Source organism: Chinchilla lanigera, unplaced genomic scaffold, assembly GCF_000276665.1.
Source record: "Chinchilla lanigera isolate Chin_1 unplaced genomic scaffold, ChiLan1.0 scaffold00064, whole genome shotgun sequence".
Taxonomy (NCBI): Eukaryota; Metazoa; Chordata; class Mammalia; order Rodentia; family Chinchillidae; genus Chinchilla; species Chinchilla lanigera.
The window spans coordinates 5,654,820-5,671,994 of NW_004955465.1; the positions used below are offsets into that span (position 1 = coordinate 5,654,820).

General features: G+C 40.8%; 1 protein-coding gene across 1 annotated transcript in view; it reads left to right on the top strand.

Annotated features, from left to right (window-relative positions):
- Window positions 1–10,185: 10,185 nt before the first annotated feature.
- Window positions 10,186–17,175, top strand: part of LOC102020546 — a 113,523-nt gene continuing 106,533 nt past the window's right edge. Inside the window, exons 1-2 of the mRNA XM_005398983.1 lie at window positions 10,186–10,373; window positions 11,071–11,205. Of these exons, the coding sequence (XP_005399040.1) occupies window positions 10,189–10,373; window positions 11,071–11,205 (320 nt within the window). The 5' untranslated portion in view covers window positions 10,186–10,188. The remainder of the gene's footprint in view (window positions 10,374–11,070; window positions 11,206–17,175) is intronic.

Consider the following 17,175-nt stretch of genomic DNA (forward strand, 5'->3'; position numbering starts at 1 on the left):
ACAAATATTCTGCAGTCACTCATGAAAAGAAATTTTTAATAATAAATATCTAACAATTAATGGGCTGGTAGCTGCAATTGTCTGCAGGGCATAATATCTAATTTCCTTGCAATGTCTCATATCCTTACTTTTCACGCTGCAACAGTCTATCATTAAAACTAAATGCAGGTTTCTATCACTTTTATTTATTTTTCAAATCAACTTATAAATCAGTGCCAGGCCTTGTTACAGATGAGTTCCAATAAATTATCGACTGTGGACAAATTCTGAATGTTAAACACTTCCTCTCTCTTCCTCCCACCCTGGGTCTCTGTCTGTCTTCTCTCTATTGTTTTTCTTCTCTCCTGCTCCAAGAGGCAATTCCTCTCCACAGCCCTCTAGGCCTCCATAGCTCACCACCAGTGCCTGGGTACAAGTAACAGAGAGCCCCTAGTACTTAATTATGTGCTATTTAAATAATGCAAAAAGACATTTATTTTTCAGAGGAAAATATCAATGGAGGAGACAAGAGTTGTTTTACCATCCTTGGGAAATTTACCTGTCTGAATTTCAAAAGTGAAAGGGTTCTTGTTAGAGTGTTCTTTACTTCCTCCCAGCAGCCTCAGTATGAAGAATCAAGTCCTACTTTTCACACACGCTGGCCTGTAAGGCTGCTCACCTATCTTATCCAACCTGCCTTGACACCTCAAGGAAGCTCTATTGTGGCCTCTCCTCATGTCCCCCAAAGAAGTCTGCAGTGCCTGATTTTCTGTTCCTACTGACATGAGGCTGGTAGAATGTACAGGAAGTAGGAGACATCTTTTCTGTAAGACCAGGGACAGAAATTCAAAAGAGATATAGTCTATCACCATACCCCATGAGGGTCACCTGTGTGCTTAAGCCACACATTTACAAAGTTTGTCTAGAATATTGGTATCTTAGCTAGAAACCCCCAAAATGCTTTAATATTCTTAAAATAGCAGAATCCTTTAATGAAAGCCATTCATAAAGTTCTCTCATTGCATGGTAGGATCAACAGTACCCCCCTTACCCACAAGGGATATACCCCAGTATCTGCAGAGGATGCCTGAAGTTGGGGCTGGTACTGCACCAAAGCCTATGTCTGCATGCTTTTCCCTAGACCTACAAACTTAAGATAAAGTCTGTTAATTAGATACAGTAAAGGTTGAACAATAAGTAATAATAGAACAATTATAATAATGTACCTTAATAAAAGTTATAGGAATTTCTCTCTCTCAAAATACCTTAATTCTTTATTGTACTATAGTAACATTTCAGGATTGGAGTTGTTTATGGGTAATTGAAACCGCAGAAAGTAAAGCAAGGATTAAGAGAGTATCACCGTAGGTAGTATCAGACATTTGACTTTATTACCTGTCATTGCCATCATTTTGATTTCTAATCCATTGTGAAGCAGGTAAAACTACGCAGAGGTTCATTGAAATTGGTCATTTGATAAAAGATAGATGATAGGCAGTAGGGAGATGGATCTTTCTCAAATGGGAAAGAGACGGAGGAAGAGGGAGGGAGGGGAGAGATGGGATGAGAAAAGTAATTATGGTGTGTTGTGTACATTGTTGTCACTGTTTTGCAAGCAAATAGATTTAATATAGGACATGTAATTTATAGGATTATTTTATAATATTCACCAACAAAGTCAAATGCAGGAGTGCAAGACATCTGTCCACTAGCTAGAGACTTGAATCCAGCTAGGGCCTGGATCCCACTGCAATGTCCTGTACAAGTCCAGGCAAAGGCACAGAGCCTGCAACAATGTTTCATGCAAGTCCCTGTCAAGTATCTGCACCCAGAAGACCCCAAGGCCACCGGTGGAAGCTAGAAAGTCTGTGCCGGCGGGGTGAAGGATCTGTGCCACCAGGCTGAGGGAGCTGCACTGCAAGCAGGAAGCAGTGCTCAAGGGGAAGACCAGAGCTCTCTCGAAGGGAACAGCAGCCATCTTCAGCGACAGTGAGGACCTGAGCTCCTCCAAGGTGGAGAATAGCCAAGTCTGTATCAGGAAAACCAGCAGCGGCAAGCTTCTCCAGGAAGATCCGCAGCATGCAGTCATCCCCTACAGTTCTCCTTTTAGGCCATTGGCCACAATCTTCAGGTGGGTCTTCCACTCCCAGAACCACGCTGACTCAGTTCAGCTGGGTGTTCCACTTAAGGTGACCATTAGTTAATCCACCCACATACATGTACCAACTCCACAAGAGGAAGGGAAACATTATGTACTACACACATGTACTAAAAAAATTAATTAAAAATAAAGAACATGATTTAATTGCTTTTTTAAAAAGTTCATTTGACAAACTCAGGAAACCTTTCTAAAATTTCATCTGTTAAATTTGAATTTCAAGTAAGTTTATGGAAGGGAGCTATAGTGTTCTGCCTTCCAATGTCTTCTTAATAGAGATCTATGGGTTTTGGGTCTAGGAGGTTCTCCTGGCAGGTTGGGATGAACTCCAACATCCGGGTGAAAGTGCTGCCCCTGGAAGGTGCGCTCTGGAGGGAGCGTCCTGGACACGCAGAGCCTCCTCCTCTTGCCTGCAGCTGCTGCACAGGCCTGCGCTGATTTCCATTCTCCATGCTACTCCTGTGTCTTCTGGTTTCTTCAAGATAGCTTAGCACTGCATCTCTGCATTGTTGGGTGTTCAGTGAAGGACTGGTATATTAGACAAGGAAATAAGGCAAGAAGTGCGGGAAATGTAGCTGAGACTATAAGTAAGATCCCTTGGAAGAAAATGGGAGGGGCCCAAATCCAACACTGTCTTTCATCCTTTCAACCATGGCTCCCCTTTTACGTGTAGTATATCGAAAAACGTACATTAAACATCCATCTGCCGGGAAATGCGCCTGTTATCACATGAACTGTTTTCCCATTTTGCAAATGAACAAAACAGAATCCTTGCCTTCACATAGACTAGAGGCTAAGGTGAGGAGAAAGGGACCAGTCACAGAGCAACCCGGTAAAGTGCAAGGTTTGTACACAAGGCCAGCAGAGTAAAGTGAGAGGAAGACAAGATGAGAGAGGTAACAGCTCACCCAGGGGGTGAGACCAGACCGCAGGTTACAGAGCACCTGGAGCTCAACGGATTGGCCCCAAGGAAGATGAGCAGCTCAGGGAAAATCTCACACACACACACACACACACACACCCTATATGACAGTGTCTAAATTCAACCTGTCTCTCTCTCCTGAGCCTCACCCACACACAAACTGCCCATTGGACACTTCTGTTTCAATATACCATAGGTACCTCAAGATCAACCTAACCAAAATCTTCCCCAAACCCAGTTCCTTTCCTCCTTTGGGATAATTCTTAGTTCTTCTCAATCTCTTTCTCCGCTCCAACCATAACTCTGTCATATATTCCTACGAGTGCTACTTCCTACATAATCTCAGATTCACCCATTTTTCTAATCCCAGATGATGTTTACCTAGATTATTGAAACTGCTCATAATGGGTCTCTCTGAATGTCTTTCTGACTGTTCCCACCACCCAGCTGTTCGCCATACAGGGAGAAAAAAGTTTTCCATGATCCTGTGTGGAGTCTTCACACTTTCACATGGCTCACCAGGCCCGGGTGACCGATCTGTGCTTCTCTGCCTGCTGTGACCTGTGAATCAGCCCGACTGAATTTTGTTTTGTGCTTTGACCCCACGGCCGGCTCTTGCTTACAAGCCTACATGAGCTACTATCTCTGCCTGGAACATTTAAACATTTCTCTCTACTTGTCACATCCTTACATCCAGCTCTCTCAGCCCTCTGACCTCAGCATAGACTAATTTCCACCATAAACCATCTTTGATTCTCCAGCTTCAGTTAAGGATCCTTCTGTAGCATCTTTGGTACCCATATATCTCTCTGGTGACACTGAATGCATGCTTGTGTAATAAATTCACTACTGTCTCAATTTAGCACTAGATCTTGAGTCCTATGATCTCTGTTCATTGTTGAGTTTCTAGTGCTTGACACACAGCAGACTTTCAGGTGCATACTGATGTTTCAAAGAGAGGAAGTGAGGGAGGGAGAAAAACGAGAAAATAACCACTGAATAAGTTCTGATGAACTGAAATAACTATAGTAATGTATTGCAGGAGTGGAAAGGATGAGGGAAAGGAGTGGAGTGATCCTGGCTTACAGAGAGATAGCAGGATATCTTTGAAGTCATATAGAGCTATACCTGCAATTTGCAAAGATAAAATGTTACTCTCAATAATGCCTATAGTTACCTGGAAAATTAATGTGAAATCCACTGGGGTGGCCAAATACACAACTGTTTGAGAACATTAGAACAAAATAAGGGAATGATCCAATTTAGGTGGTGTGGCAACTGTAATTGAAACTTAATTTCCTATGATAGAGATAGCAGACTGAGAATAATTATGGAAGAAATGTGACTTGTTAGGCTACAAATAGGACATGTGACTTAGGAAGAGGATCAGTGCATAATAAAAATAGTAATAATTTCAACAAAGTGGACTGAGAACTACGTGCCAAGTATTATACCAAGTTTCTTCATAACCACAACATTGTGAGGTAGGTGGTATCACATCCCCCACTTATAATTAAAACCCTGAATATCAGAGGAGTCATAAATAGTGGAGCACCTCCTTGAACCCAGGCTTGTCTGTCCATAAAAGGACATAGCTCGGTTCCTGGGCTGTAATGCTTCTGGTATGTACAGCACAGACTTGCTGACATATAAATCTCACTCCACCACTATGGTGGGGTTTGGGATAAGTTGCTCAGAATCCTGAAAACTCCTTATTTCCATTTTTAAAAGATTCCCCCAAGCCACTTGTATTAGGCACTGTGCTAAGTTAGAAATACGACCCACTGCCTGGTATCGTAAGGGCACACAATACATCATAACTATCCCTAGAATAATTTAACCAGTGGATGGGATTTGACTTGATAGTAAGTAGGAGAGGTGTGATGGTTTAGATTTGAAATGTCCTTTAAAACTCGGGAGCTAAAGACTTGGCTGCCAGCTGATGAGTTTTGGGGGGGTTGTTTGCTTTGCAGGGGGCAATAATTAGGTTATGACCCTGGCTTCATGGAGGGATACATTCACTGAGATCACAATTTGGTGCCAATATTGGAAGCTGATGGAAACAGGAAGTGGAACCTTGTCAAGGGACAAGAATCATGTCTGTGTGGCCTTGGGAACCATGTCTTGTTCCTGGCCTCTTCCTCCCTGGCTCTTTCCCATGGTCTCTCACTGTGACTCCTGACTGCCACGAGGTGAGGAGCTTTGTCCCACTGCGCCCTCTGGCCATGATATTTCTGCCTTAGATCTGAAACTGCGAGTCAAAATAAATCTTTCCTCCATTAGGTTGTTTTCCTCCTGTATTGGGTCATAACAAAAAAACCTGGACTAACAGAAAAGACTTCTTAGGCCAAGAGTGCATCATAGCCTAAGGGATATGTACATCCTGAGGATGGATACTGGACCCACTAGAGCTGAGGTTAGACAAACATGCAGAAGTCATGGTGCAGAAGGAGCTGATGGCAAAAGGGAGACTGAGAAGGTGAAGGAGAGGCAGAAACAAGACCATGTTGATGGGGTGTTGGTGAAACCAAGAGAGAAATATGTCTTCAACTCTTCAAACTACTATAATAAAATAGCACAGACTGGGTGACTCTTCACAACAGATATTTATTTCTCACCGTTCCAGTGGTTTAAAAAGTCCAAGATCTTGGCACCAAAAGATTCAGTATCTGATGAGAGCTGTGCCCTCATATGACAGAAGGGACAAGACAAGTCCCTGGGCGCTCCTTAATAAGGACATTAATCCCATTCATGAGGGCTCCATCCAACCTAATTCTATCACCTTGGGGATTACATTTCAGTATATGAAGTTTGGATGACCACAAAACTTCCCTGTATTGCAAGTTCGCTAAGAAACTGACCATCTGTAGCGTCAAGTGCTAGAGGCAATGGAAATAAACAAAGGACAGGCCATCAGATTTGAATGTTAGGAAGTCACTGGTGAGCTTTCAGAGCAATTTCAAATGAGAGAGGCAGAAGCCATGCTACGGAGGCCAGGAAAGGCCCTAGAAAAAACCAGCAGACACAGTGATGCATTAGACTACCAGCTTCTGGCAGTTAAAACAAAGGTAGAATGCATTTAAAGACACAAATTAATTTGGAGAAAACCAGATGGTTGCTTTTATCCAGCCCTGCTGCTCCTATAATGCCTGCTCAGGTAACCAGGAAGACAAGCACCTCTCACCTGCCTGTGTCTGTGTGACTGGTGTGCCTAGCTGGTGTTGGTTGGCAGTTCCAGACATGTGGCACCAGCACCAAGGGCATTCACATCACCTGAGAAGGCCCTGCCAGGTAGCTGGGAAGGCCTGTGTGGAAGGAGAGAGCAGCTGAGTTCCCCGTTACTGTCGTGGCCTGCTCATTTTAACTGAGGTCACTCAGATAATGAATGTCAGCCACCAGAACTGAGGGCCAAGAACCTGGCTTGCAATATGTTTTGGAGAACCAGGTAGCATATGTTAATGCTGCCCTCAGAGCCAGACAACAATTGTGTTTCACTAAGCTCCTAGCATCATCTTCAAGTAGAACTAGAAAGAAAATATATACATCTTTAAGTTCTAACAGCAAAGAGATCTCGTGGGTTTATTTCCAAGTGCATGGTTTCTGTAATAGGACCCAAGGTGCCTAACTGTAATTTAATACAGGATAAATTTATTGAACTTTCTGCGACAGGCCAGTTCTCTGCAAGGTAGTCAGGAACACCTACAATGCTCTAGGGCTTTGCCACCTACAAATTTTACCATGTTTGAAATAGATTGCAGAAACAAAACTAGGCAAACTTGTGTGGCTGGGGCATCTAAATCCACCACAGCTGGTGGACATGCTGCCGGATACCTCTAGGCCAGGGCAATGTGGCCGTGATAAAGAAGTCATAACGTCCATTTTTCCAGCAATCTGTGTTTGCCTATCTTGCTAAATATAATTTTTCCACCTTTTTGCCACTTTGGAAGTTAAGCTAGTAAACTCTCATCTTGTTTTGAGTTTGCTAAGCCAGGATTGGGAAGCTGACATCTGACTAACCTGACATCTTGGGTGTGAAGGCGATAAACCTGGAAATAAGTCAACATGCTGCTCTCTTAAGAATACATAGGGACTCAGTTATTGCTTGGCTAAGATAGAGCTGCTGGAACTGGGGGAATTATGAGGAGTCACTCACTGCATGGTCTCACGCAGGCTACATTTAGTCATATAAAGGAAAGTGACTTAGTATGAAATGACTCTCAAACGATCTGTTAAACACTTTGAATGCAGTGTCAGAAGATCTGACACCTGCCCTCTAGTGTATGGTTTTTACTCAGAATAGCAAAACACAAAACAAAAAATCTCTGAAAACTCTCCAAATCCTCCAGCTCACTTCTAAAGAAGCATGTCAGGACTAAAGGCAACAACTGCAAAGATGTGCTAATAAAAAATAAAAATTATGACTAATTTCTCAAATGATTACCACTTTGTACCTCTGTATTGTTTGTATTCTTATGCTATTTTGCAAATGGATGTCAGTTTGTTAATATGTTTTCCTTCTTTTATTTTTAAAATAAATTTAAAAAATAAAAATTTTAAAAAAGAATGTCACTAATTTTAAAGATCCTGGGAACAGGGAGTTGGAGTAGGCAAACACCTACCAGCTACAAACATAAATACCTACCAACTTGTTATTATTATTATTTTTTATTTTGCGGTACCGGGGATTGAACTCATGACCTTGCGCTTGCCAGGCAGGCACTTATACCACTGAGCTATATCCCCAGCCCCCAACTTGTTATTGTTGTTTTGCTTGCTCTGGGAGGTATTGTTGAGATGTTAAAGTCAATGTTCATATTCAACCCCAATGCTTAATTTGAACATCAGCAACATTCAGCAACAGTCTTAACAATTTTTTAGCACCTCCTATGTGCCATGTTCTGCCAGACACAATCTCTGTCTTTATGAGGCAGAATATCAACTAAGTGGACATTTGTGTCAGGCCATGACAATGGGTTAAGCACTGGAGCCTTCCGTCTAACACAGGAGACTGACAGTAAACTCACAATTACATAACTAACAAATTGTGTTTGTGTTTAATATTCTGCAAGAGGACTGGAGTGGACAATGGAAGTGCAAAATGGGTGGGCTTTACTTTTCTGCAGGTCTAGTAAGGCTGGTGAAGGATCATTTAATTTGGAACCCAGAGTAATAGTAGTTAACCAAGTAGATGCTGGGACAATGGTCACCTGAGATGTAGAACAGCAGCAGCTGATGCAGGCATGTCTCATGGTGTCTTCTGGACCATGGCAAGGACGTTATCTAGTGAGTAAAAGGGGTAGGGTTTTGAAGACAGGAGCACTTAATCTTTAGATGTTTCTACAAGATCGTTCTAGTTACTGAGTGGAGGGTGGGGCCTTGTAATTTATGGAGGTGCCTTGGGCTTTCTCCTTAGGTGAAGTGAGACAGTGGAGGCAGCGGTGGCTGACTGAAGTAGACAGGTTCAGGAAGTATTGTGCAGGTAGAATTAACAAGCATTGGTGATTGGGAGGCTGAGGAAAGATGGAGAAGCGTGTAGAACTTGCCAGCTGGAATTCTGGATGAGCACAGGAGTGGACGGTTGCTATGGTTTCTCCCTTCCAAAACCCACACTGAAGTTTAACCTGCACTGTGAAGCTGAGTGTGACGGTGGTGTTTCCAGGTGGGGCCCTCAGGAAGTGATGAGGATAAACCCAGCAGGGTGGAGCCCACATGAATTGCATCCCAGTAGCTGCACAAGAAGAGACCCACACGTGAGACACTCAGCTCTGGCTCCGTGGTGCCCTGGCCTGCCTTGGGACTCTGCCAGCAGGAAGGTCATCACCAGATAGAAGGAGCTCCTCATTCTAGGACCAGAATTGTAAGCCATAACATAGAAAGCTCTTTCTTTATGACTTACTCAGTCAATGGTATTGTGTTATTAGCACCAGAAAATGAGCTAAGACAATGGCGGTGTGTTCAAAAGATAAGGGAGTTGAAAGAGAGCAGGCAGAGTATAAGCAAAAGTGCCTCGGAGATCCATTTTTGGTCTGGAGGGTTTTAAGAGCTTGTATGCAGAAATGCTGATCTAGAGAGCTGGACGTGTGAGTCTGAAACTGATTCAAGAAGTGTAGGCTCAAAAAAATAAAATAAAATAAAATAAAAAAGTGTAGACTCAAGACATGCTGAGGAGTCCCTAGAAGGCATGGACAGAGACAGAGAACTGGGAAGACACAAGGTCCCACAGAGAATCCAAGGATGGCCACATTCCGAGTCCGGCAGGATGAGGCACTGCAACCCAGCTGAGAAGGCACAGGTGATGGGGGCTAGGGAGAGACACAGTGACTGCAGAAGGGAAGGAAGAGGTTTCAAGACAGTGGACCGCAGAGATGGGAGGGAAAGAGGAAGAAAAGAATTAAGATGTGTTATGTCCACGTACCACCTCCCCAGGGTGTGTGCAATCCTCATGTACCGCAAGCATGTACTAATAAATATACAAATTTAGAACAAGATGTTTTCTTTTCCTTTGTGATTACTTCTTAGACCCCCCTGAGTTGTTTAGAAGTGCAGTGCTTAACAGCAAAATGTTTGGACTTTTCACTGATATCTTTCTGTTGCTCATTTCCAATTTAATCATAAGATTATATATTACATATTATTTCAATCTGTTTAAGATTATTGCGGTTTGCTTTACGGGCCAGAAAAAAATGAATATTCTGTGCACTTAAGAAAAGAAAAGCAAGTGGAATAGAAATGATCCAGGTTACCTAAGGCTGCTTGAGGGCCAGGTAAAATGAAGACAAGAGTTTAAACCTGGATTTCATGAATGGGAATGGCTGAGAGCACTAAGGAGGACTACTTTTTGTGAGATAAAAGCAGAAATCATAAACAAGTTTAAAAACTTTTGCTATGAAAAATTTCAAAAGCAAAGTACAAAAAAATAATGTAACAAATCTCCCCAGAATCGAGATTCAGCAAATGATCAGGGTTTTCCAGACTCGTTTCATCTACCCGGTGTTCGCTGTTTGTTCCTCTTCTTGCTGCTAAATATTTTAAGGCAAATCTTAAACCCATTTTTCACCTTCCTTAAACATCTGAAGGGTCTCTCTAACCACAGGGCCATTATCACATCAACAAAAAGAAGAGTCGGGGAATGTCGTCATCCAACAGGAAGGGAAAGTGCCGATTTCCCATTGGTGTGGGCTCATTTCTACTCAAGTGTAACCGCGGAGAGCCACAGTCCGGATCCCCTCAGACAGACCTCCTCAGACATGCAGAGCCTTCGGGCCGTGCTGCAGGCCTGCTGAGTCAGAACCTGCCTGTGCACAGCTTCCCCAGGTATGTGTGCAGCCTGAAACGACACTTTCCCTACCCCTGTCCACTTTGCAGTTCTTACACTCTCTCTCACACACACACACACGTGCACACACACACAATTACTGGTACCAGTTTTGTTTTTCTTTCAGGATTATTCTTCTGTATCTATGGATTCCACATTAGAAAATTCAACCAACCAAAGATGAAAAATATGAGGAAAAAATGCATTTGTACCAAAATTTACAGAATTTTCCTTGTCACGATTCCCCAAACAATAGTGTAATGATTATTTGCATAGATTTTACATTGCCCTAGGTATCGTAAGTAACCTAGAGATGATTTAAAGTATATTTTAAGATGTGAGTATGTTCTATGCAAATACTATGCCATTTGATATAAGGGTCTTGAGCATCAGTGAATTTTCACACCCATGGAGGTCCTGGATCCGGTCCCCATGGACCTGAAGGGGTGGTGACATACACAGACACAAAGATGTCCTCCTCACTTTTATTCATGAAAGTTTGCCTACTACTCCACACTGTTATGAGTCTTGCCTCTTTAAATTAGTGGTATTATCTTTAAAGAATATAATGCTATTTGCCATAAACATTGTGCATTTTCACTGTTCTGCTGCTCGCTCTGTCTTTTCTTCCCTCTGCATATATCTGCCAGCACTGCTGACCACTTGCTATGATGCGTTCGCTCTCTTTCACTTTAGTTACCCACCTCATGCAACTGCAAGACGAGTGATTAAGAGGCTGGCATCATCCACCACTAGCTTTAATATAAAGTCAGAATCACCAATACAGATTGCGACTACACCCGGTGGAACTTTGCTTGATCTCAAAGACTGGTAAGGAACAACTACCAAAAGAACAATTTCTGTATTTCATGTCTACACAGAAGGAAAGATGGAAATTGCTTTATGTTGTCTGTTGTACAACATCCCAGATGATGGATTTTCCAACCTCTGCACCTGTATGCACTCCATTCTCCATGCCCACCTTAAAAATTCCCATCATTTCAAAGCCTCTCCGTATGTGAAAACTCAACTCTGAGGCCAAGAAGTCCTTCCTGACCACCTCCAATCAGAGAAATTCCTGTCTTCTAAAACCCTATCATTTTCTTTGCAGACTGCCTTTCTGATGGGTCACACATCCTTCTTAATACTTGGAAGCAGAGCACTCCCTTTCTGTAGGTTTGGGCTTTCTGAAGCAGAGACCATACATTAAAATCCTTGCATCCACTTAAGCACATAGTATACTATCAGGTATAGCTTAGATTCTTCATAAATATTTGGTAAGTGTATAAGTGCAAATGCATAAAGTGCTCATGTGTAAGTTAGTCCTTTGGTAGACTCTATATTATTTACCACTTTTTCTCTATTCTGCACCCACTACACACACACACACACACACACACACATACACACACACAAATATATCTGTTCTATTCTGCAATCAGAATACATCAGTCCACCATGGGAGCCAGGTAACCCTTTGACATAAATTTCTGCATTGTTAGATTGTTCATCAAATTGATATTTTTATGTACAGAAAATCTGTTTCCTTGTGCATTAAAATATTTTAAAGATCATTATTTCACTGTACCTTTGTATCTCTGAGACTTTTAAAATGACAGTGACCTCCACTCGCCCATGATTTGGTTTCTGTAACTTCAGTCACCTGCAGTCAGCCATGGTTTGAAAAATATTCACTGTCGTTTCCCGGTACCGGAGAAAAACCAAAAAAAAAAAAAAAAAAACGAAAAATATTCACTGGAAAATTACAAAAATAAAAAAAAATGCATAAGTTTTAAATAGCTTTTATAATCTATTGTTAGAATTGCTCCCCTGCATTATTAATTACTGTTGTTAATATCCTATTGTGCCTTGTTTGTAAGTTAAGCTTTATCATAAGTGTGTACACATAGGGAAAAAACTGTATACAGATGGGTCAGTACTAGTCTCGGTTGCAGACGCCCACTGGGAGTCTTAGACCATATCCCCTGCAGAGAAGGGGGACCACAGCATCCACTAGCTCCCACCAAAGAAATCTGAAATGGCAATAATGATCGATTCATAAGAAACACATAAATGTTTCATAAATACGAAAAGTGCAAATATATAACCCCTAACATTCCTCTAATGTGAAGTTCAATAATCTTTGATATGTTTGAAACAGACTTGCCATACTTAAAAATCAACTATTCCTCCCAGTTGAGAAAACTGGTAAAAAATGTACCCAACCCTGAATTCAGCAGCAGTGTATGGTTTGGGAAGGAGATGAATAAATAGACTTACAATAAAGGCAAACAAGACTTCAACAACAACTCTCTTAAGCCATTGTCTCCCTTCCGTAGGTAATTTGTATTAAATATTCTAGATATACCTTCAAAATGGGGAGTGAAAATTATGACACTGTGCAATTAAGATGGGTCTACAATTTTAAGATTTGCTGGGGGTCTCGGGACTGTTGTAGGCAGATGTTTTTTATGATAAAATCTGATGGTTTAAATTTTCTGTCCACAGAGGAAAAACAAACAAACATGGATGTCATCACACACCTCAGCGGGAACAACGAAGGACTCAGCCATCACCCCTCCCCTAAAAAGCAATTTAATGCACCACTGGAGGTTGCCTATTAATGGTACTAGAAATGAAGGAGCCTGTAAGTGTTGGTCAGGGAAATAGAGTTTGTGTGTGTGTGTATGTGTGTGTGTGTGTGTAATTTCACCCACAAAGTAAACAAGCAACACAGGTACGTCATTTTCTAATTACAGGGCTGTTTCATAAACTGTAAATGCTAACATGGGAGAGGTAAATCATAGCAATTTAATTAATAAAACAGTTTATACACTTAAACCCATATGTGCACCCCTGGGGGTACCACATCAATAATAGAGGCTCGCAGGCATATTTTAGAGATTTTATGCAATCATTTGCAGATCTTGTAGTCAATAATTGTTACAAACTGCATTAACTCTTCTCTGGCCATATCCCAGGAGTGAATTTGCATTTGTTAATGGCTCTTAGCGTGCCCAGGAATGAAGTAGCACAGGGGTTTTTCCCTAAATTCCTAAACCAAGGTAAGTGAGAAAAGCCCTCGTCTGCCAGACAGCACAATGCAGAAAATGCCGCTCCGAGGAAGTCAAGAGAAGGATTCTTCCTCTGTCCTTTCATTAAAGGGAAGTTGTAGAAGATAATTAAAATCAGAGAATGGAAATCCAGCCTTTGAATCTGTATATTTTTAGACACCCTTTCTCTTTTGACCTTTTAAAGTTAGGCCTGTAGATGTTTCATACATTTCTAGTGGGAATGTAAAATGGTGCAGGCTCTTTGGAATACAAATCTGTGGTTTCTTTAAAAAGTTCAATATAACAGTAACATCCTATGCTTTTTTCAATATCTCCTCACTCCCACTCACAAGAAATAAATTCTGATGTTCCAGGGTCCAGCATGTGAATACAATCAACAATAATGCATTAAGATGTCTCAAAATAGCTAGAAGAGATATCTTGAATGTATTCAACAATGAAGAAATGATAAAAATTCTAAGGCGATGGCTATGCTAATTACCCTAACTTGATTATCACTCATGAAGCAAAACATTACGTCATACCTCAGAAGTACATACAATGATTATGTATCAATCAGAAATAAATAAAATTTTTAATTTTTAATTAAATACAAATTTGCCATACAAACAACACTTCCAGTCTTTTTTATTTACCCAAGAAAAGGAAAATGTAAGTCCACCCAAAATTTGGCACATGAATATTCATGGTGAGATTATTCATAGTAACAGAAAGTAAATGCAGCTTAATGTGCATGAATCTTAGATATTATTGTGTTCACTGAAAGAAACTAGACACAAAAGACCATATACTGTATGATTTGTATACATGAAATATCCCAAAAATTCAATCAGGGAGAGAGAAGATTAATGATGCCTGGAATTTAGGGTAGGAAGTGGGGTAGACAGCAAACAGCCAGAGATATCTAATTAGAGTGATATAAATATTCTTAAAGTTGATTGTGTTGATGATGGTTTCACAACTAAGTCAGCATACTAAAATTCATGGAGCCAGGTGTGGTGGCATATGCCTGTAATCCCAGTACTCAGGAGGCTGAGGCAGGAGGATTGTTGTGAGTTTGAGGTTAGCCTGGGCTACAAAGTGAGCTCAAGCCCAAGCTGAACTGCATAGCAAGACCCAGTCTCAAAAATACAAAAAACAAAAATAAAAAAATAAAATTCATGTAGCTGCGCACTTCAAATGGTTAATTAGTATGATGTAGAATTATTCTTTACTAAACTTTTTTTAAAAGTGTGTCCATAATTGTACTGCTATTCCTTATCACTCTTTATAAAAAGGAATTCATGTTGAATTATATCTATGTAGTGGAATCCATGGGTGATGAGGAGTTTTATCACTGTGCACACTACGCCTACAGCAGTGCAGTTTTTTGATAACTGCAGTTATCATTGGTTCAGTTTGTATATACTCAGATCCCCAGTTACTAGAGGATCATTCTTGTCACTTTTGTACTTTCCATCAATGAGAAGTGTGTGCTTACTAAATGGTATGCATGCTACCTACCATATAGTACTGACTTCTTAATCAGTGTAATAATCCTTATTTTAATGTGTCCACTTACACAAGTCAATTGACATAAAGAAAAGCTGAACCACTGCCCAAGTTATCTAGGAAGTCTACCCAAATTATTGGGATGCTGGGATGTGAACAGACAGTTGGCTCCAGGCGGCACATGGACCTGCCACCATCCCCAATCCTGCTGCATGAGAGGCTGAGTTCTATCTTCTGGAATCTGAGACAGATCGTCATCCATACAAGGGAAACAATGCAGACCGAATTAGCCTCACTCAAGAAGATGTAAAAGAACACAGACCACCTTATCAATATGAGCTGCCCCACAGGGCCACTCTGCAGAAGAGTGGGTGACTCCTACTTTGTATTCATATGCATCTGCACTGACTGGCTTGTACTTGGCACATTTTATTCTTATAGTTAAAGAATAAACTAGAAAAGTATCTTTTTCTCAAAAAAAGAGAAGTACAGTCATCTCTTCCTATCTGCAAGTTCTGCATCATTGTATTCAACCAACCTCAGCTTGTAAATAAGGAGAAAAATTGTCTGTGCTAAATATATATAGAGTTTTTGCTTGTGGTTATTTTCCAAACAATATTATGTAAAAACTGCTTACATAGCATTATATTGTATTAGGTATTGTAAGTGTCTAGAAAATAAGATTTAAAGTATATGGCAGAGAGGGTTGGAGATTTAGCTCAGCGGCACACCACCTGCCTGGCAAGTGCAAGGTCATAAGTTCGATTCCTGGTACTGGAAAAATAAATAAATAAATAAAAATAAAGTATATGGCAGAATTGCTTAGGTTGTATAGGTAAATACTACACCATTTCAATGAAAGGACTTGAGCATCCACAGATTTTGGTATCCATGGAGGTCCCGGGGGCAACTCTGCTCCAAATACCATCAGGTAAGAAAGCCATGATTTTTCTGGCTGTGGTTCTTTCTAAATTTATCCAGTTTGGGTCAGGCATGGTGGTGCACACCTATCATCCCAGCACTCAGGATGCTGAGGCACGAATGTTACTACAAGTTCAAGGCCAGCCTGAACTACATAACAAAACCCTGTCTCTAAAAACCAACCAACAAACCAACAATGAACCAACCAAATAAATAAAGAAAACCTGTCAATCCATGAATCAATCCATCAATCTTATCCAGTTTACTGTCTTCAATAAGAAAACTTCAACAACTGTTTGTCGCCATGTGGCTTATCATTCCCAGAGGTCATTAAAATATAAAAGAAGTCAGACTATAAATAAGAAGACAATTTTAATAAAAATGGAAAATTCTACTGTGACCCCTGCATCCCCTCAGTATTTCGCTGCTCTGCAAAACACTGTGAAGGGTGGATTTATGGCTAGTGGAGTTCTTCAAGTGTTTGGAAAGTCCCAAAATGCTTGCAAATTTTTATTTTTTGCATACTTAAGGAAAAATCTCAATTTACAAATATATTCAGAACATTTATTTATCACTTGAATAGAAAATTTTTTATTCTAAGAGTAACAACATAAACTGATAGATTGTTCACAAAGGCTATATAGGTAAAATAGAGAGGGAATGTATGGACCATAAAAATGGTGAAGAAGGTGCTACTGCAGTGTTAGTAAATAAAGAAAATTAGAAAAATTGAAAAAGTATTTTTTATATTAGATTAAAAATTTACAACTGAGAATAGTCTCATGACCTAACGTACTCTACAGTGAGGTATTATTGGAATGATTTTTTTGCTATTACATGTTCTTATATTTCTCCTCTTTTCTCATGCATGCTGAATTTCCTCTCACCCTCTCAGTCGCTTCCAGTACTATATCCTTCTAAACTTCCCATCTAGCCATTCAACTATCAGTTATCCAGACAGCCAACCAGCCAACCAGCCAGCTGTATATCCATCCCTACGTCCATCCATCCATCAGTTCAACCATGTATTCTCCATCCATCCATCTATGTGTCCATCCATCAGTTCATCCATCCACTCTCCATCCAACTGTTCATCTTATCTATCCACTCATTCTTCTATCCCTCTCACATCCATACATCTATATATCCATCCACCTATCCATCCCTCCTCCACCCACCTGTTCATCCTCCCACCTTCGGTTGACTCCTGTTAGAATCTGGACCAAATACTTAGACTTTTTAGGATGTCTTCACCAATATTCCCAAGCTACCTCACTCCACTGTCTTGTTGTGCCCTACACAATGTAGGCACTCA